This window comes from Caloenas nicobarica, chromosome 1 (genome assembly GCF_036013445.1).
Source record: "Caloenas nicobarica isolate bCalNic1 chromosome 1, bCalNic1.hap1, whole genome shotgun sequence".
In the NCBI taxonomy this organism is placed as follows: Eukaryota; Metazoa; Chordata; class Aves; order Columbiformes; family Columbidae; genus Caloenas; species Caloenas nicobarica.
Window position 1 is genome coordinate 38,262,390 of NC_088245.1, and position 21,391 is coordinate 38,283,780.

At 42.6% G+C, this 21,391-nt stretch overlaps 1 protein-coding gene across 1 annotated transcript; it reads left to right on the forward strand.

The window, feature by feature from the left end:
- Positions 1-414: 414 nt before the first annotated feature.
- Positions 415-16,023, forward strand: DYRK2 (dual specificity tyrosine phosphorylation regulated kinase 2). Its single transcript, XM_065649772.1, has 3 exons — positions 415-864; positions 1,638-1,774; positions 10,259-16,023. Exons 1-3 carry the CDS (start codon positions 810-812, stop codon positions 11,858-11,860), a joined length of 1,794 nt encoding a protein of 597 aa, XP_065505844.1. The 5' UTR covers positions 415-809; the 3' UTR covers positions 11,861-16,023.
- Positions 16,024-21,391: the final 5,368 nt, after the last annotated feature.

Consider the following 21,391-nt stretch of genomic DNA (forward strand, 5'->3'; position numbering starts at 1 on the left):
TTCCCTCGCTGCTATTTTTTAAGTTTTCATCCCGTTACATGTTACAAGTACCACCCTTCTCCTCCTAGTTTGACACGAGTCACCCCCGCAGCCTGAGGAGTGGGTGATCCCTCGACTCCTCTCCCGCCCCCCGCCCCCGGCTCCCACACCCGCCGCTCTCCCCGCCGGCCGCCAAGATGGCTGTGACCCGGGGGGTGACCAACGGCCGGGCGGGCACGCGCGCCCCCGCCCGCACCCCCCGCCCAACGGCGCCCGGGGCCCGGCGCGAGGCGGCCGTTGAGCGCGCGGGAGGCGGCCGCTGGGCGGGCGCGGGGGGAGGCGAGGAGCCCTCCCCTCCCCACCCCGCGCGGGGGGGACGTGCGGGTACTCGGGGGGAGCGGAGCGGGAGGGGGCGACAAGGAGGGACGGAGCGAGGGGAGGCGGCCGGCGGGGCGGGGACCGCCCCTCCTGTGCGCTGTTTGTCCCTGTTCCGCCGCGCGAGGAGGAGGGCCCTGTCCGGCCGCCTGCTGCTGCCCCCTCCTCCGTCTGAGGGGACCGGGGCGACCGGGGCGGGCGCGGGGGAGGTGATGAGCTTGGGCCGGGGGCTGCGGCGGCGGCGCGGCTGCTGCTGCTGCTGCGGCGGGAGGCGACGGCGGGCCGTTGGAGGGTCTGTCCGGCCGGCCCGGGGCCAAGGGGATGCCGCGGAGGACGTGTCGGGATCTGGGTGTAGCTGATCGGAGAAGAGAGGCAGTCGCCGACCGGAGAGGCCGAGAAGCAGCGGAGGAGAGCCACCCTGACATGCCTTTTCCTCTCCCTCCTCTCCAGCGGCCATGTTAACCAGAAAACCCTCAGCTAGCGCCGCCGCTGGTGCTGCCTACCCAGCCGGTAAGGAGCGTGCCGCCACGATCGCCACCGCGTCGGGAGCCCGCACCCCCCCTGCCGTGCTGGGCCGCGCCAGGCTGGGCCGCGAGGCGCTGGGGCGGGGGGGGGGGGGGCTCGACCGCCCCGTGGCTGCCCCCGAGCTGCCGCCGCAGAGGGGCCGTGCGTGTCGGAACAATGATCCGCCCTCCCCCCGGCAACCGAGCCCGAGGGGCCGGCGGGAGGCTGCGTGTTCGGCTCCGGCATGCTCTTCTGCGGAGTGGCGAGCTCGCCTCAGGGAAGGCAAAAAAAAAAAATAGAGAAATCACTTAGGAAAACGACCCAGAAAAAATTGGGAATTGCTGCTTTTGCCGGAGCGGCAGCGTTTGACAGGGGGCAGCGGTGCTCGTCTCCTCTCCCCGCTGTAGACTTGTGAACTCCTGGCAGGTCCCCGGCGGCGCCGGGATTTCGCCGGGCCAGACGGCTCGGGGTGGGTTGGGCGGCCGTCCAGCCCCGAGGCGTCTGCGGAGCAGAGCCGGCTTGTTCTCCCGGTTAGGCGTCTGCCGGTGGCGGGTTAATCTCGGATGAAGGGTTTAGCCGGGCGAGCATGGCCCGCCCGCGCTATTAGCCGGATCGGTGCGTGTGTGCGCCGCGGCGGTGATTAGCTTTTAGTGGCTTCTGCCTGAAGCAAGACGGGCGGCGGTGCCGGCGAAGCGCTGGGGCCGCCGCCCGGACGGTCGCGCTGCCAGAGGGGTTGCCGCCGCCGCTGCATTCCTCGCTTACCCCTCTGCTCTCCGCAGGCAGGGCAGGGGACAGCGGCCGCCCGCTGCAGTCTTCGCCGGGCACCGGAGCCGGGGTTTCCCGGGCAGGAGCTGGGACCGGCCCGCCGTCGCCGCTCGCATTGCCGCCGCTCAGGGCCAGCAACGCCTCCCACACGGTGAGCCCGGGCTTGGGGCGGGGGGTCGGGGCGGGGGGTGGGAAGGGGCGTCCTGCCCCGAGGGCTAGTCGCGCCGCCGCCGCTCTCCTTTCGCCGAGTGTTCCCCGTGGCGGGACCGAGCCCTCATGGGCACTGCGGGGTGGGAGAGGACGAGGGTCCCGCCGCCGCCCCGTCCAGCCTAATGAGGCACTTGGTGCTTAAGCGAAGTGCATTTAATTTCTACAGGCTCGGATCGAATGTGCATGTTTGTTGTGAGACTGGATCTCTGTGACTGCACTGAGAAGCAGCTTTCTCCCTCCCCCTCCCTAGCCCTCCTTCAGTCTGGTTTTGTGTCTCATTTTCAGTGACAAATTCGATCTTCCACACTCGCACAGAGGAGCTGTTCTGGTAAATGCATTTTTTGAGATGACATTATTTTGTCAATGAGTTTAGTCACTGTGATTAAAGGGTCGCATGAACTGTGGGGAAAAATGAAGGCTGCTCACCCCTTATTAGCTCAGGCTGATAGCTGTCTTCCCTAGAAATAGCCGTCACTGTACTCGGCGACAAACATCGGATGAATTAAACTTTATTGCTGCAGTAGTTTACCTAAAGAAATAAGCACTGATGGCATGAAAAATATGTTATTTTCCGATTCTGTGGTATCTCATGTTATCTCCCACTCCTAGTTAATCTAATAGGAATGAGACTTCCCAAGTATGCCACTATATATGGATGAGAGAGGGTATCTCTGTCCTGAAGGCAGGAGGGGGTAGAGAGAGGGGTCTATATGTTGTCATGTTAACACTAAATATCTGGAATTTTTATTGCATACATTTCCTTCTAAATTATGGAAGATTTCATTCTGACCCTGAAAGGCATTGATGGCACACTTTTCTTAGAATTAATGAGTTCTTCATGGATGCTCACATACTATCTTCGTAAACATATGGCAGAGCTTTAAATGGTAATGTGATTATGGGCTAGTGGAAGGTGAAACTATGCATTTGGATATTAGTGTTTCAGTGACTTTCTATGTAGCTTCAGGGGTAAAAGCATCTTATTCAAATCCATTTATAGAAAGAATTGGCTTAAATTAAAAAAACCCCTACACTATATGTAGGATATTCTCAGAAGAAGTGATGAATACTCTGCAAATTCAAGGTGGAGCTGCATACTTGAGGTCAACATCACTGTCTATTTATGTAGCTAGGTTATATATCTGAATTGTTCATTCTTATCAAGGGCCATTTTTTTCACATTCATGTACCAGTTAAGTGCTGGTCGATTTTTAGAGTTGGGGCAACAGCTTAATTTTTTTATACAAACAGAAAAGAAGGAATGTAGTACAAACAGCCTGGACACTGGTGATGAAACTGTACATATGTATGGGCCCATAAATAACAGAGCCCTGCATGTAACAAAGCCCAGACTTAATTTAGGATTTGTGAAAGTGTGGTGGTCCAGCTATGTACCTGGGATGACTTACTAATTTTGGAAGTACAGAACTTTGGTATTTTTATACATAGATTTATGTTTGTGTGTATTATATATAGTGTCTTTGAATATATAAATATATGTATGAAAATGAAGTCTTTATGAAGGCATGCAAGGGGTGTTCAGGCATTATATTTCTGTGTTTCAAGTATTTTTATACACATATCGTTGTGTATGTATGTGTATGTTTCTATATAGCCATGTATGCTATATACATGTGTGTATATAGGTACAAAGAGATGAAATACTTACGGAAGCACACACAGGTGATCAAGCATTATATTGCTGTGTTTCACGTCCCTCTAGATTCTGACTGTTGCACACTTTGTCTTTCCTTTGTGCTAAAGAGCTTGCTTTACAGTATTTATTTAGCCTTGGGTACTATTATGTAAATACCTCAGACTGCCTTTATGAATTTTGTAGGTGGTTATTTTGTGGTTGGCTAATATAACTTTTTGCGGTAAGGATCAGATGTGACATCAGAATGCTGGATTTTAACCATAAAAAATAAGGGCTATATCTGTTATGTGATCTTTCTGTAAACTTGGAGCCTGGTGACCTCAGCTGACACTGACTGATTGAAACCATTGGTTTTGTATCCCACTACTTCCTCCAGTCAGACCTATCTATTATAAAATGGAACATTTCAGTTTTCTTAAGCCATTTTCTTTTTGTGTTCATTTACTTATTCAATTTTCATGCCTGTTGTAGTTATGTGACTTCTGTAATAGCTAAAAATTCAGAGTATTTCTCTTTGTTTTTCAAATTTTCAGAAGGTATAGTTTGCTTAAGTGGTTGAACTTGCTGGTAGCTGGATGTAAGCATGTATATTGTATATACACTAGTTGTGAAGAGAGACTGAGATTTAAGGTAGTTTTGAGTTTAAGATAAAAAGTTTTTCTTTTAATTCAGAGAGAAGAAATCCACTATCTGTCATATTTCTTGCAGCAGTGAGTTGTGTCATCTAGACTCTACTGAAACTGTTGTCTCCTACTTTCAACTGAAGTTTCATTGGTTGGTAGAATATAATAGCATGGAAGAGCTGGGGTAGTAGAAGGGAAGATGCTGTTTTACACAGGTTTCTTACCACAGGGCAGAGGTTTTGGCTGCAGCTCCTGCAATCACAGCAACCTTTGTTGCTAAGCAGGCTGCTGTGTATTGTACCAGGGAAAGGTTTTGTTTATTTTTTAAAAAATTTGTAGCTTCATTGTAGGCTTATTCGTCCCTGCTTCCTTCCCTGACTGTCCTTCTGGCTCATGGTGGAAAATGTGAACTCATTTCCAATCCTTTGTCCTCTTCATTTTCCTCTGCGAAGTCATTGCTTTCTTTTTGAAGACTTAAGTTCTTGCCTTGATGATTGGAACCTTTTTCTATTCACTCTTCTCTTTTTGTTACGGTGTTCTTGCATCCACTTGGCATGCTGCAGTAGAGATTAATTTACTTGCCTGCTGCTCTGCTTGTGTAAATCCCCACCCATCTGTGAGTCTCTCTCCCAGACTTGTCTCTGTCTTCTGCCTACCTTCATCTCTTTTCTTTCTTATTTGGCATATATCGCTGCATGCTGGACTCTTCCTGTTTCTCTTGCAGTAAAGCAGTCTTGATCTTTTTCTCCTCCTATCTAGTACTGTAACAACAACCCATTTACAGTGCATGATTCAGTGCCCTCCCTCTTCAACCCCTTTCTAAGACTTCCCCACAGCAAGCCTGTTTTCTTTTGCCACAAGGGATGAATGTCCATCCATATACTTTTGCATCAGTTGGTTAGTCTTAATTTTTTTTTTGTTGTAATAATATACATTATAATTGAACAGAGATTCCTGGACTCTGTTAACATGAAGATCTGGTGGGTCATATGCTGCAAATTTTTATTAAGAGCAGCTGCTTTAAAACAGGTAAAACCAAATAAAATACCTTCCTATTGTGGTGTTTTCTTCATGTAATAAATTGCCACAGAAATGCTGCCATGTTTCAGTGGAAATAACTGTACAGTTGTGACCTGAACTTTGCTATATCTAGATTTTTTTTTGATGTTTCTGCTGCTTCTGCGTAAAACTTTTGTCTAGATGGGATATGAAGCTATCTTAACTTTTAATGGAGGGGTCTGGAATTTAAGCTCCAGCAGTTGGTGACTGAGCTTGTGGACTGCTGTAGATCTGGACACATCTCTCACATATATACGCTTCAGCTTACCTGAAGGGTTTAATTTACTGTCCATTGACTGTCTTTTTTCGTTTCAACGTGTATAATACCTGCAGGGTGCCCCAGCAGTATGGAGATGCTCTGTACCTGCATAGTCCTGACAGGAGGAAAAAAAAAGTTATGAATCGTTATCACTTTTGAGGCATAGTTCTGTCTGTGAAAATATTTGCTGTATAAAGTCAAAGTCAGCTTTTCAAAAAATAAGCTTATATGGACCAGATATGACAGCAGCAAAAATCCAAATAGTGTGTTTTTTCTACAGCTCTTGTTGAGCTACAAGCTCTTTAGGAGAAGGGCTTTGTCTTTTTTGGTGTATAAAACCCATACTTGTAATAAAACCATTATGATAATCCTGCATTGTTGTTATCTTACTAATTAGCAGCTATTTTTAGTTCTGAACAGAGGAATGTTGTTAAATTCATTTATCAAGGGAAAAAGGCCTTTTGTACATTTGCTGAGGTTGTGGTCAACAAAATAGGCAGTGAAACATGCTACACTTGTAAGTGTATGCCTCTAACATGTTAGACACAGTAGGACTGAAACTGGAATGCCTAGAAATGCTGTAAAGAAAGAGGTGTATAGCATAACATTTATTCTTTAATTAAGGTACTGCTTTGGAACACTGTTTCTCCCTTATTCTCATCTATGAAAAGTAATAGCAGATAAAGACATCTTATTCCTGTGCAGTACTTCAGCAGGCCATTGTGATTGCTTTATTACTAAGATTCATTTTATAAACCTTCTTAGATTCTGACTGACATCTAAATCTGTGGTTTTGCTCAAAATAAAATGGTAGTATATAGCTGAAGCAGGTGCCTGTCTTGGATAATGTTACAGACTGCTAATATCACATCAAGTGACTTTTACAAAGATGGAATATATCTTGGTGCTTTTGGAAGATACAGTTGAGAAGAGGTATATGCTACTGTGGTGTTCAGTCCTATAGTCATAGTTTTGTAGGTCTTGAAACAGAACATTGCATTGGCTGAGTGTTACTCCAAAGGAATTGTCAGTTGGTTTGTCTTTTTGTTAGCAGGTTGGACTCAAGTTTATGCTACTTCTATGTTGTTACAGGCCTGTAGTCTAAGGATACTAAGTTACTGTTCTACTTCTGTGCCTAAACCCCTTTGTGCAAACAAACAAACAAAAATCCAAACCCCGAACACTCCCACCCCCCCCCCAAAAAGGTGTGTTTGTTTTGTTTTGCATGGTGTCTCTACTTCAAAGGTTAGGTTTTTGGCATAGCCATCAACTTCCATAAACTGAGCAAACCAAAGTTAAAGCAAAATCATAGCAGCAATTTTGAAGTGATGAAAAACTACTGAGAGAGGGAAAAAAATCCCATTGTTACATTTGCTGTTTTGTAATTGATGTTGCCAGAAGATTCAGGAAGATTAGTTCTTTCTGTTCAAGCTTACCTGTTGTTTCAATATGTTTTATGGAGAATTGTGTACGTCAGTTTTTGAAGATGTGCACTATAAAAAGTTGTAAATCTTTGAAGGTGTAGATGGATTTGAGCACAGGCAGTAAAATACATAATAAGTATGCTGCTTAAGTGCACGCAGGTTGTCAACTGTGTAGGTTGTTGGTTCTGGAATTTAGAGGTCCATCTGCTGAAGCGAAAGGGAGACACGTTATGAACATCTCAGGCTTATGGTTTTGGATGAAAGGCTGATGGAGCTTCTGTGTACCATGAACAGATTGTAACTGGGACTAAGAAGGCTGTAGTCCGCTGTAGCTTTGCAAGCCCATTAATTGTGGTTCAGGGAACTTAACAGCATCAGTGGTGAAGCCTGTGGAGCTTGTAAGCAGTGCAAGCCTGAACTTGACAGCAGTCTCAGACACCTGGTAGCCAGAAGTAGATGGGCAGAGCAAAAGGCTGGTGAGAATCCAACTCTCATCCAGGTTGGAAATAGAAGAAGTGATGGTGATTCTTGTGCAGGCAGTACCGTGAGACAGCTAAAGTCCATTTTTCATATTGACTTTGTGATTGTGATGTGTCTGATAGCTCTGGAGCTCCCATTTCGATTTTTGAAAGAAGAGCAAGCTCTCTTCTCCTCCACAGCTTTTGGAATAGAGCCTGTGCTAATTTGGTGTCTTTTCTTCCACAAAGAAAACCAGTGCTACTGTCTGCATCTGCATTTGCATTCCCCAGCAGCAGCTGACTGAAACTGGCAAAACCGGTCATTTTGGATTTGGGGTGAAGCTGGGATAATGCTGGTGATTTCATTGTGCTGCTTGGCAGAAAAGGCAACCTATGAGCAGCAAGAGAAACTATGAGGCTCCCTGAAGGTGCAGGAAGCAGAGCTACATGGTTTACACTTTAGAATGTGTTTGCAAACATGCTTGTAGGAAAAAGAACTCTTCAGTCCCTGTTGAGAGTGAGTAAATGTTTAGATTTTTTCCAAACCCTGATACAAAGCAAATAACTGAAATTTGAAGAATTCCCCACTACATCTATTGAAACAAGCAGTTCTTAGGAAGGGTGGAAAAATAGTTAAATCTGAAAACAGGTGATTCAACTGAAAAAAAAAAATCAAGATGTGAACTGTGGCAATGAGTATTTCGGTTAAGAAATTCTTAAAGATGGTTTTCTCCTCTATGTTCTTTCTTCCTCATGGTACGTTAGAATTGTCTACTCCTGGTTTGTCCAGATATGTTCTGGTTTGTTGTTCGACCAGTACCACTGAAGAAATGTATGTACCACGATTTTCCTAGCTTGAGTACTTGTAGTCTGTACAGTTGCTCTGCTGCTTCATTGTGCATTTCTTATGCTGTTTTGCAATACTGTATGTACTGAGCCTCCAACACATCTTACTGACTAGATCTGTTTTTTCTGAGATGCATTATGTAGCAGCTCATGGGGCTGAATTTTCTTCTCAGTAACTGCTGTTTATATAGAGGATCAGGGCAACCTTCAGGGAATTGCTACTGCAGTGCGCTTCAAACTTGACCTGAAGGAATTCCCTGTAGGCATGATAGGTTCGTTAAGTCCCCTTGATGATTTAATTCCTGGGGATTTTGAGACATCAAACTAGGAAGGGAATTAATGTCAGTATCTTGTATATCTTCACTGTGCTTAAACATTACCGGCATCTTTTGCTCTGAATTACAATTGTGTGGTAACGCTTTCTATGAGATTGATCAAATTTGATAGTGTGATCTCAAATTGTTCTGCAAATAAACGTACACAATCAAACTGCAATGATGAAATAAAATGGACCAGTTATTCAACGCGAGTCAAAATGCAATCAGAAAAGCAGTCAACTTAGCAGAAGCAATCCCTGAGAGCTCTGGTTCTTATGTTGTGTGAGTTTCAGAGCTGCGAATTTCAAAATATTATCCAAAGGTGAGGGTGTTTTCCTGCTGGCTATGCCTTGGGAACAAATTACTGAATTTACAAAAGAACAATCCTGCCATAGCAGACCAATACCTTAACAGAAGCACAAAGTATGCTAGAGTCTGTGTTGCATGTCTCGGTTTTCTCATTAGGAAGCACTTCTGTGGTTGCAGCACAGATTTTGTTGCCTCGTATCACAGCACACAACTGTCATTTTCTGATTTCATTTCAGCAACCTTAAGTGAACAGGGAATGTGTTTTCCTTAGCTACCTAAAAAAATAACTCTCAGATTAAAAGTGCTCTCAACCCTGTCTTGATCGTCTGTCTGACAGTATTGGTGAGCTTTTGGTTAGTAATTTGACATAAATATTAAGACTGGTGAATCAGCTGGAGAGACAGCAGGGGAATTCTTCCCACGTTTGTATAAGACCAGGCAGAAGACAGACTAATTATCCTCTACTTCAGAGCAAATGAGGATTTCTAAGGACAGCTGTTTTAGTGGCAAGTATATGCCTGTAAATTTCTTGGTTTTCCTTAAAAATAACAGGTTTTGAGCAATAGTTGTTTATACACCCCACTACTTCCAGTGTTGTTTTTCTTGAAAATGCTCAATGCTGCTGTTTATGTCCTGGTGAAAACTGTCCAGAACAAATGTAAATTCTAAAATCAATTAATCCTTTCTTTCCATTCCTTTAAAATGAAGTTAGTTGTATATTCAAGGCAAAGATTTTCTTTCCACTCAAGTTTGTATCAGGCCTCAAATCTCATCTTGGCTAAAAGTTATGATAAGACTGGTTTGGGAAAGTGCTAGAGGATATGCTTGTACTTCATTGGTCTGAATGCTGTGCTGAATAGTGATTGTCTCAATTGCAAGCAGGGAATGGCATCTCTTGAACTTCAGAAAAGTGCAGGTTCTTTTCCTCTTTGTGCATGTCACAGCACGTTCCTTATTGCTTAAAATCGTGTCTGGGGCTTTTGATATACAGCAAATTTAGGAACAAGTTAAAATCTTGATTTCTGAGAACAGGTGACTAGGAGAGCCTTAGCCACCTAATTTCTAGCGGGCACCATATATTGATCTCCAGCATTAATAAAACTGCTACAGTGTTCTGTAAAGTGTAATTTAGTGTCCCGCAAGCATACTTCTTGATATTACAGGACTGTTGCCTTGAAGATTCCTTGGAGGAATTGTTAGCTTATCGTGGTAGCACATCTGTAATTGCCTTGTTGCAAACATTTTAGAGAGCCGTGAAAGTGGCATATGAGATATAAGGATCTGGAAAATTTAACAGCATCTAACCGTGTCACAGTATATGTGCTGTATTTTTCAGATTATCTGTAGACAACCGACTTCTAAGAAAATACTTGGTTTTCAGGTGATTTAGGTAGGATGGCAGGTTGCAGAATGAACGGCAGAGCATAGAGTTTATGCCTTTCTTGTTAACTGGGTATTTATTTTCAATTTTAGGTTGGAGGCAGTAAGCACACAATGAATGAGCACCTCCTTGTTGGTAGCCATGGACAAATCCAGGTTCAGCAGCTGTTCGAAGATAACAGTAACAAGAGGACGGTTCTGACGACACAACCAAATGGACTTACAACGCTAGGCAAATCTGGTTTGCCAGTGGTTCAAGAGAGACAGTCAGAGAGTGCTCACAGACGACAAGGGAGCTCCAGCTCTTTAAAATCTACAGATGGAACAGGGAAAGTGAAAGCCTCCGTTATAACACCAGAGCAGGCAATGAAGCAATACATGCAAAAATTAACAGCTTTTGAGCATCATGAGATTTTTAGCTACCCTGAAATATACTTTCTGGGTCCAAATGCAAAGAAGCGGCAAGGTGTGATTGGTGGTTCCAACAACTGCGGGTATGATGATGACCAAGGGTCTTATATACAAGTACCCCATGATCATATTGCATACAGGTATGAAGTCCTGAAAGTTATAGGGAAAGGAAGCTTTGGGCAGGTAGTGAAGGCCTACGATCACAAGATGCATCAGCATGTAGCACTGAAAATGGTGAGAAACGAAAAACGTTTCCACCGCCAAGCTGCGGAAGAAATTAAGATCCTGGAGCATCTCCGGAAACAAGATAAGGATAATAACATGAATGTTATTCACATGTTGGAAAACTTCACATTCCGCAGCCATATCTGCATGACGTTTGAATTGCTGAGCATGAACCTGTATGAGTTAATAAAGAAGAACAAGTTTCAGGGCTTTAGCCTGCCTTTGGTCCGCAAGTTTGCCCACTCAATTTTACAGTGCTTGGATGCTTTGCACAAGAACAGAATCATTCACTGTGACCTTAAACCTGAGAACATTCTATTGAAGCAACAGGGTAGAAGTGGTATTAAAGTGATTGATTTTGGCTCAAGTTGCTACGAGCATCAACGTGTCTACACTTACATTCAGTCACGGTTTTACCGTGCACCGGAAGTCATCCTTGGTGCTCGTTATGGGATGCCCATAGATATGTGGAGCTTGGGCTGTATTCTAGCAGAGCTTCTCACCGGTTATCCACTTCTACCTGGAGAAGATGAAGGAGACCAGCTGGCTTGTATGATTGAGCTATTGGGCATGCCTTCTCCAAAACTCTTAGATTCATCCAAGCGAGCCAAAAACTTTGTGAGCTCTAAGGGTTATCCCCGCTATTGCAACATCACAACCTTGTCTGACGGCTCTGTGATACTTAATGGTGGACGCTCTCGGAGAGGAAAGCTACGTGGCCCGCCAGAGAGCAGAGAATGGGGTAATGCATTAAAAGGATGTGATGATCCCCTGTTCCTTGACTTCTTGAAACAGTGTTTAGAATGGGATCCTGCTATCCGTATGACACCGAGCCAGGCTTTGCGGCATCCCTGGCTAAGGAGACGGTTGCCAAAGCCTCCGACTGGGGAAAAGGCCTCGGCAAAGAGAATTACAGAGAGCACTGGTGCTATAACGTCGATTTCCAAGTTACCTCCCACTTCAAGCTCAGCTTCAAAACTGAGGACTAATTTGGCACAGATGACAGATGCCAATGGGAATATTCAGCAAAGAACAGTATTGCCAAAACTTGTTAGCTGAGTTTGAAAAACCTGATGCTGTTAATATGAGAGATACAATGTGGCTGAGCCTTATTTGTATGAAAAAGTAGCTCAGATATACATTTTTATTTGCTCAATAACTATTCATTTGTATCTTTCAGCACTCATTTTAAATGTAACAAATGTTGATTTTGTTTTTATAAAAACACGGGGACAATGCTTTAAGTTTTTATACTTATTTTTTAAAATGTTTGTCTTCTACAGTACAATTAGCCTTACTGTAACTAGTGTGACACAGTAATAAACATCAGTGGCAGGCCACTGGTTACAACATGACTGTCATGCATTGCAGCGTGGTGTCAAAGGTATTAACCTTTCTCTTCCGTGGTTCATATTAGGTTTCACCTGGGGTAAATTTGTAGATCTCTGCCTTTTGGATTTTATGGGTATGGGTCTTGATTCTGCAAACACTCACACCTATGCCTGACTGAACTCTAGGAAGTTAAGGAATACTTAAATACAGTTAAGCGTGAACTTATAATGTGAAGTGGAGCCATAGCATGTTACATTGTTATTTTCTGTATGGTAGCCCAGAGAAAGTAGTGGTGTCACTAGTGATACAGTCACCTCCTCTGGAATGCTTTCTGTATTCAAAAGTAATGCTTTTGATTAAAATGAGCATTTAAATATAATGCAAAAAAGAAGAACTTCCAGGGCTAAAATGACTCTCTTACCTTGCATGCTCGTGGTAGAGTGAGAGGGATGGGTGGGTAGTCTCAGAAAGAATGAAGATGGAAGTATGTTTCTTCCTCTAAATCTGAAAGTGACTGATGAATTGGTAATGCAAAATGTTCTGGACTTCATTTCAGGTATGTAACATTGAGCATTCACACTGGGCTTTTCTCTTGGTTCCCCGCCCCCATATCTACTGTTTTCTCCCTTAATGTGCAGCTTGGTCTCCCTAAATCACAGAGGCAGAAGTGCTTGTTCTGTCAGTTTTATACTGTAACTTCCAGACTATTATGGTACATGGATTTCACAGATTGCTTTTATTTCTTATGACAATGTTTGTTGGAGCGACTGTGACCTCTCTGGTACATTTACACTTCAAATCTGCATGTAGGAGCAAACGCTATGTTACTACATTGCTTTCTGTAGAAAAGTACTTCACCTTAAACAGCGTAACTGTTAAGTGGAAAGATCCTCAGTGGAAAGCTTGTCAGCTGGCAGACATGATCCTAGATACTTTCTAATAAGGAAGAATTATCAAAGGAACATTAAATGGTTGGAATTTGATTTAATCCTTGCATTTGTAGCTGAAAATTACTTTGAAGTAACAGTTAGAGATATGTGTAGATTTGTTCACGTGTGTGTGTGCTAATGCTTGTTTTTTCTTTTTACTTTGGGCTGCATTTAAGGAACAAAGATGGTCTTTACTGAGGAATAATATCTAGATCTATGAGAGAAATATTCACGCGTTGTAGCATGTTTTCAACAGGAACAGTTTGAAATCTAAGATCAGTATTTCATAACGTACAGTGGCTGTGGTCTACACTGGATGTATACAACATATGGAAAGGGAATTTTAAATAAAGTAGAACATAAAGTAGAAGGTTTATGGATGTTAGAACAAGACATACTAGAATGGATTGCATTAAACCTCAATAGCTTTACTATAAGCAACATCTATATGTACAGATTTTACTGAGTAACTTGTTCAAATTATGAAAAATACTTAAAGCATGGTCCCCTGAGAGGCCAAGAAAGTTTCCGGTTAAGTTCTCTTTCATATTCATTAATTTACCACTTACAGATTAATTTTTGTTTGTTTGTTTGTTTATTTTTAATTTAATGTAAGACTGGGGAGGGATATACATACAAAGTTGCAGAATTCTCAGGAAACATATCGCTTAACTTCTTGCCAAAAAGTCAACGCCTAAAGAAGCTCCAAAAATAATTTCTGGGTGAGAATGGTATTTGTTGATTGATAACTGTTAAAATTAGAGCATCAATCAACCATTTTTGTTACATTTTTTAAAAAAGATTGTTTCCCGCCTCTAGTCAAATTAAATTATTTAGTGTTAAATGTTCACGACTTTATACAATGTGTGTAAGTGCAATATGTAAACATATATGAAATCATGTTAAAAATGAAATATAGTAATACAGTCAGGAAAAGTGGCTTTTGGAATATGAATATTCACTAAGTTATGGTCAGTACATTCTAAGTCTGGAAAAGATATATATTAATTTCCGTGTAAAATTAACTGACTCTCATGACTATGGGAATACAATACTGTGTATTTTTCTACAGTAACTGGGAAGCTTTACTTCCTCCACCACCTACTTGGCTTTACCACTCCTTTTTATCTTAACTCTTCCTGCAAAAGTTAAGAAATAGGGATGCTTATGTTAGGAGCGGAAGAATAATTGCCTCCCTTACTGTATTTTAAAGGGAATATTGACACGTTCCTGCTTTCATGTCAATTTAAGGTGAAAACATTCATAATGTTCATGGGTCATTAATGGGCTAAAACCACTAAATTTTCTTTTTCATGTAATCAGTTCTTAATGCCAATAATGCATTTGTGATCCACCTTGTTCATAAATGCTACCGGAAACTTTAAGGCCAAAATATAGTGTGCAGAGCTATTTTTTTAACCCAGATACAGTGGAACTTCCTCTATGCTAAAGGAGCAGCTACATCAAAGTTTTTAGGTGATGTAGCTGCTTTTTGTTGTAGCTTATTTATACCTGTAAAAAAGGAGGGAGGGGGGGAAAGGACGTTGCCTCTTGCTTTGATGTGATTTTATTCTAAGGGCTCTGATAATTAGGCTGATAGAAGTTGGCTTGGAAACAGTGCTTAGTCTCACATGTTACCATTGTCTGGGGATGTCTTGGCTATTTTCAAATTTAGTAATAGCACAGTGTTGTCTTGTCTTTGGTTGCAGTCTCACTTGGCTCAGTTTCTTGCACCACTGGAGTGTTCATTACCACTTAAGTGTATTGGAACAACAGAGTGATGCAAGATGTGTAGATTAACAATAGAGGATGGATTGTGCCCTTGGTGTTAACAATGTGCCTTTTATTACAAATACCACGTTGTAGGGCATGCATCTTGGCCTCTTTACCCTTTGCATACTGGATAGTAGGGATGAAATCTATTTTTAAATGCTATACCTATCTTAAAACATCCGGTAGATGATCAAGGCCTTAATAGAAACAATAAGGCAATCACACTGCTAGGGTGGAGAGGACACTCTGTTCTTGTAGTATGTCTTGTTAAGGGGTTAAAGATGGCCCTTCCTCATTGGTTGTACTTTAACATCAAATTGATTTTTTTCTTTTTTTTTTTAAGAAATTTTTGTTATAGTGACACTAGACAGAAATCAACTGTATTTGTAAAAATTTACCTCAGACTCTTTAGTTTTATAGTGTGATTTAATCCCAGGGCATTTGGTATGAACCAAAGTGCATTCCTTTTATATGTGCCTGGCTCTTATAAAGGTGGCCAGGGATTTTTACAATTTGGGTGCAAGGCACTTAAGCCACTTTTAACTTGGTGGGTGGTTTGGAGTTATAAATGACTTCATGGGAATGTTGAAAATACTTTAGACATAAGTAGCATTGGGCAATATTAGAATCTTTAGGAAAGGGTGTGCATTATTTAATGCCCTCCATTTTTTAGTATTTTTTTTCCATCAATAATATTTCTGATAAGTACAAAAAGAACTCTTTTCCAGTCAGCAAAGGTTAGAATATTGCCCAGTTTAATGCTATGGTAGCATTTAAATAAAATAACATTTGTGAATTATTGTTTCTAGGGGCTTGTACATCTCTGCTACAAATTGTAATTACTCAGTTCAACTGCTACAATTACGTCTAAGCAGTAGCTTGGGTTTTTATTGGGCAACGACTTAGACACGTGACTGTAATATGCTGCAACTGTGTGTACTGAAAACATGTGAAAAACGATTGAATGTGGACTGTGTATATATGTATGTATAATTTTCTGTGAGATGCTGCTGTTGCCACTTAACATTAAAGATGTTGTAGTGGGTTTTAATCCTAGTGGCCAGTTTTATGATACTGTATGTATTGTACAGCTGATGACAGGAGTTAAGACTGTTCTAGTGAATATTTGTTACATTTTATTGTTGTGGCCAGAGATCATTTCAGAATAAAATTTTATGTCCTACTTTACTTCTCTCCACTGTAGTTTGGGTTTTTTCTGGTCGTAAAGAGAGCCCTTGGAGTGCTGGCATTTCTTAAATGTGGAAAGGCCTCTCCTTGCCTGCTGGAGTCAATGCCAGCAGTGCCTCTGTCCCCCAGCATGCCTACTGGTACCTGTGTATAGTAATTACCCGTTGCTGGAGGATGACGACTTTGCTGCTGCTTTGTGTGTCTTGACAGCCTTGAATATTGCCCTAAGGCTGGTTTTGCCCTGAGGTTTCTAAAGTTGTTCTCAGGACTTAGAAAGTAATATATTTTGTATTTTTATTTGCCCCATACTTTAGAGAAAACCATCTTTGGCAGGAATTTTGCCTGCATATGTGATTTATTTTTTCAGCTGCTTTTTAAGGTTTTAAAAATAACAATAGATCTGATTTATTGGGAAAAATGCACTGTATATTCTTTTTCTCAAAACTGCTTTTAAAGAGCCCAGATTTCTGCACTGATTTTTGAGTCAGACTGACTTTTCAAACTTGTCAGACTTTGTGAAGCCCCAGGATAATGAGAACATACTGCACAAAGCTGGTGGGTTAGAGTGAGCTAAATTCTGTTCACATATACACCCAGAGTAATTTCATTGTTTAGCGCAGGACTATATAATGAGTAACTGGCCACATTCTCGTCTTGGTAATGTCAACATATACCCACAGCGGTTTCACTGAAAAGCTTTCTGAAATCAATGAGCACAGGGTGAAAAAAAGGGATTTCAACTGCACTTTAGTGTCTTGTTTTCAGCATGGTTGGGAGATTTCAGAGCACAAAACCCATCAAGATTAGATATAGGTAAACACAGTTTACAGCCCCAAAGAGCGGCAAGCTAAAAATTACATCTTTGTGGATTAAATATTTGTTAATTGCTGTGTTCTTCTGAGGACAAAGGCCTTTTTTTTTTTTCCCCAGTTCTTTTAGCTTTCTTCATGGATTTCTTTCCCTTCTGACCTGTCTCCCGCCCTCTCCAGCCATCTATCCCTCTTGCCAACTCTTGTACACTTCTGTCACATCTGCTTTTTCATCTGAAGAAGGGTAGGGGTCATCTCACCTGATTGGAGTTGTCTAGAAGTTGGGTTTTGGCCTGCGCCGTTTGCTGAGACTCCCAGTAGCTGGTGGGGAAAACTGCAATGCCAGAACTGCTCCCTCACGGGTCTGACAGAGAGCTCAGATCCCTGTCTAAAATGGGGCCCTTGGAATCCCACCCCAAATCATGGTCTGTAGCTGCTGTTATCTCCACGGTGCTTCCTTCTGTGAAGAAACTGTGGCTTCCTTTGGATGTCAGCTGTGCACCTCATTGTATTTTTGTTTGTTTTGTTGTTGTTGTTTGGTTTTTGTCTTTTTTTTTTTTTTCCCAGCAAACCAACTGAAGAATGTGAGAAGTGTAATTATGATCACGGGCCATGTTCTTCACTTCCAAGTGCCATGGCTTTTCTTAAAAATCCCATTTTCTTCAATTTTTATTTAAGGGCTCGTTATTGAAAGATCCAGCATGAATTTTACTCTTCATGAGAATGTGAGAAATTAAAAAGCAGGTAAATATTAAGGGAATTATCTGTATAGGGCTGTGTATGGTCAGGAGCCGCTATTTAGAAGGGGGAAAAAGACACCTATAAGAAAAATAGGGCCAAATTTGAGGTAAGCATGATCTTTCCTGTGTTCAGTGAAGGTTCAATAATCCAGGTAGGATTGGGTTGAGATTGGGAAAGTCTTAAGTGCATCTCAGTGTCTGTAAACCATTGATAACCTGTTATTTCAATGGAAAAATATCTTTCTTTGAGAGCTTGTCGTTTTAAACTCTATGCTAATAATTAAAGGATAATATTAAAAGGCCTTTTCTGCAGCTAGAACTTTAAAAATATTGTACATATCTTTTAAAAATATGATTTATAATGCTATTATGTGGCTAACATAGTCTTGTGGTTTATATCTTAAATGTTCCTGAGAAGAAGCATATTCATTGTCTTTATCTTGAGTATGTGATAGTAGACTTCTCCCAGCCATCAGATACGCTATAGCGGAGTGGAAATGGCTTTGATAGAACTGGTTTCTGTTCCTTCACAGAAATCTTCTGCGACTCTTAGAACTGGGGTTTCTCTGTGTCATTTTCCCTGTTTGGTTTTGTGTGTTGTTTGTTTGCTTCTTCATTTGTTTGTTTTTAAGAAGTACTTTCTAGGCTTTGGCTGTGGTGAGTCTTGGATCTCTGCCGACTATTGGGCACTTTGAGATAGGGAGTACTGCAAAAATAATGTTTCTTTAGCTTTTTCCCAACAATAAACAGAAAGTCTAGCTTAGTGCCAGACTCCAAAGACAGAGGGAGTGCACATTCACCTCCAGCTGCTGGGTTCCACTCTCCACGCCAGTCATTAACCTTGTTCTTTTAATTTCTGCATGAAGTCCAGAAGAAATGCCAAGTGCTGCAGAATAAAATGGCTTGTGGCCATCACTTTGAGGGGGAAAAAGAGACTACAAAAGCAATGTCATGACGTCTTTTTTGGAGAAAGTTTGGGACATAGCTGGCGTTAGGGAGAGGTTCTGCTGAGAAGTTCTTCGTCAGGGAGCTCTACATAACACCCTGGGAGGTGGCAAACATGGTGTTCCTGCTAACAATGGAAGCTGTTTTCCCTTATTTTGTAGATTGTGTTTTCATTTCATTGATTTGATTATCTGTAAGCCGGACATGACTATGCATACCTTACACACCTAAAGGTACTGTCTGGAGTAGCTGCAAACATTGAAGTGTTACTTTATAACTAACTTTGATGAAGTTTTCATTCACTGACTGTCTGACCCGACAGTGCCCTATGCATAGCGTCCACGGAGTCTGTGTAAGACTGTCTAAATGCAAAGCATTGCAAAATAGAGGTGCAGTGAAGTATGAAACCTTGATTAAACATGTGCGAGAGACATGTCCACCAAGCAGAAAAAAAAAAAAAATAGAATTGACAATTGTATTATAAAGACTTTAGGCCAAATTTCGTTTTCAAGTATAGTGTGGATTTATTTAATCAGACCTCTTTAATTTAATAAACATGATCTGAATAAAGAGGTAACAGTAAGATTTTTTACTTCAGCTTCAGCATGGCAGTAAAAATTCCAAGCTGATTTTTTTTTCACAAGCATGTGGGGTGCTTGCAGACACTACCGATATACTTCACTCAAGCCATCTAGATATAGAGATCTACTCTAATATAGTCTCCTGACAGATGAGAAGGACTTACAGAGCGTCTGTGTGTGTACAACATATATATATGTATGTATGTGTATATATGATTCTTTGAAAAACAATACCAAAAACTAGGCAGGCATTCTTTGTAGTGCTTTACAAAGAAAAGAGATGTGGCTTCATTTTCCCTTTGCCTCTTTGAAGGTTCAGTATTAGCCCAACTTTGTGTTACACACATGTCAAAGGAAACTCACGTCTGGAGTCCCAGTTTCACCGGTGGGATGTACAGAGTGAACCTCAGCTTTCTTGCTGGAGGCAGAGGGTGCTCGGTGAGCAGGAGATGGCTGTCACCCCAAGGACAAGTGGTCCTTCACTTTTTCCAAAGTGGACATTCACCAACGGGATAATTTCTCCTTTGGGATTATAACCTGAGTTCATGCATTTAGACTGAGTTGATAAACTTCAGCAGAGAAAGAAATCCCCAAACCAAAACAGAACTTGTAAAGCCCACAGCTAGACTATTATAAAAACAGATTTCTGAAGACCCCAGTACTTGTCATGTCCAATTGTGACACTTCAAAAATGGCCCGTAAGATCTGAAAGACCTTTCCGAAGGTCTGTGCAGGGACAGCTTTGCTCAGGACAGCCCTGGGCTGGTGGCCCTGCCTACCCTGCACACTGATGGCAAGTACCTCTGGCTGCCCTGCAAGGCTGGTGCTCCTCATGAGCTTCCAGCACTTCTGCCTTCCTCAGTGTGTAAAGAACACTTACTTCATGGGCACACACACAAAAAAAGAAGCGTTGCTAAGGAGAAACTAAACATGCGTATCAAGGGCACTGCATGCTAGCAGCAGGAAAATGTGCTGTTTGCCTGGGTGCCAGTCCTGTGGGCCATGTTGCCTCGCTGGACCTTCTCCTCCATGGGCAACTCCCAGGCCTGCCAGCACCCATCCATCTGCCACGTTGGAATGGACCAGCAGGCCTGATTCCCCCCAACCTAGCCTGTCACTGCTTATGGCTCTGCCTGAAAATTGCTTGCCAAAGGCACTGAACTGTTAGTATGGTGCCTCAATGATGAAGTTGCTGCCATAGGGTACCCAGCAAGATGTCCCAGCCCACTGGTGGGAGCTGGCCCGAGAGCAGGCTGTGCCCAGACGCTGCGGACATGTGCAAGGGTGGCACTGGCCCTGCTCCCTGTGAGGTGCTCCTGTCCCCGACGGTGCGTGTGGGGCAGGGACACCTCCCCTGTCCTCTCCTGCATGGCAGAACTGAAGGGTGATGCTCAGGTAACGTGCTCTCATGCTGCAGGAAGAGGAACGTGCTCCCTACCCCAGGACTGGTAGCATCAGGCAAAAGCAGCTTAGCACTTGTCAGGGTGGGAAGTGAGGAGGCTGTAACACACTGTTCTGCTGGCACGGGAGGGAATGTTTCCAATCATAAGCATTTGCAGATGGCCTGTCTTAATTAGCTTTGACAAGTATCTAAGTTGCTGTAAGTTACACCACAAATGGGATCCTGAAGCTTTCATTTTTTGTCACTTTTAAATAAAGCTTTTTCCCTCCTCCTAGTATAGCATTTCCATTTTTCTTTCCATATAAGGGTCTTGAGAAGAAATGAGATCTTTGCGTAGCTGAGGAGCTATATTTTGATTGATTAAATGATTTATAATTAGGAGGTAGCTCCTGCCAGTGCTCTTCATCTGTTGATTGAGAATTGCCTGCAGCAAATCAATGCAGGCATAGCTGCCAGAAAGGCATGCTAATGTCTTCTCACAGCAGATACCTTTCAACCCCAAATTTCCTCCTTCCTCTGGTACTGACTCAGACAAATTATCTTTACGGCCAATGACTCTACAGGAGTTACAGGGTTGCACTCCAAGGTCCTTCAGTGAAATACTTATCCGTGCAGTTATTTATGATCTGTTGTGTGGGACTAGTGATGCTGGCAGGCTTTTCAGAGCCTGTGAATGAAATGTGTGTGAAATAAAGCTGAAGGCAAATGTGCCTCTGCCTTTGAAGGTTGTGGTGGAGAAATCTTTCCCCACCTAGTAGAAGCCACTTGGCTTCCTTGCCAAAAAGGTAGCTCTGGAGTGGGCTCACTTGGGCAAGAGTAGAAACAGGAGAGAGCTGGCTGCTATGGGGCTTTGAGGAGATACAAACAGGGTTTTTCTTGTCTCAGGAAGCT

Coding starts and splice junctions, on each gene's coding strand:
- DYRK2 (XM_065649772.1), top strand. CDS start 810: ATGTTAACCAGAAAACCCTCAGCTAGCGCCGCCGCTGGTGCTGCCTAC. Junction 865..1,637: donor TGGTGCTGCCTACCCAGCCG/GTAAGGAGCGTG, acceptor TGCTCTCCGCAG/GCAGGGCAGGGGACAGCGGC. Junction 1,775..10,258: donor CCAGCAACGCCTCCCACACG/GTGAGCCCGGGC, acceptor TTTCAATTTTAG/GTTGGAGGCAGTAAGCACAC.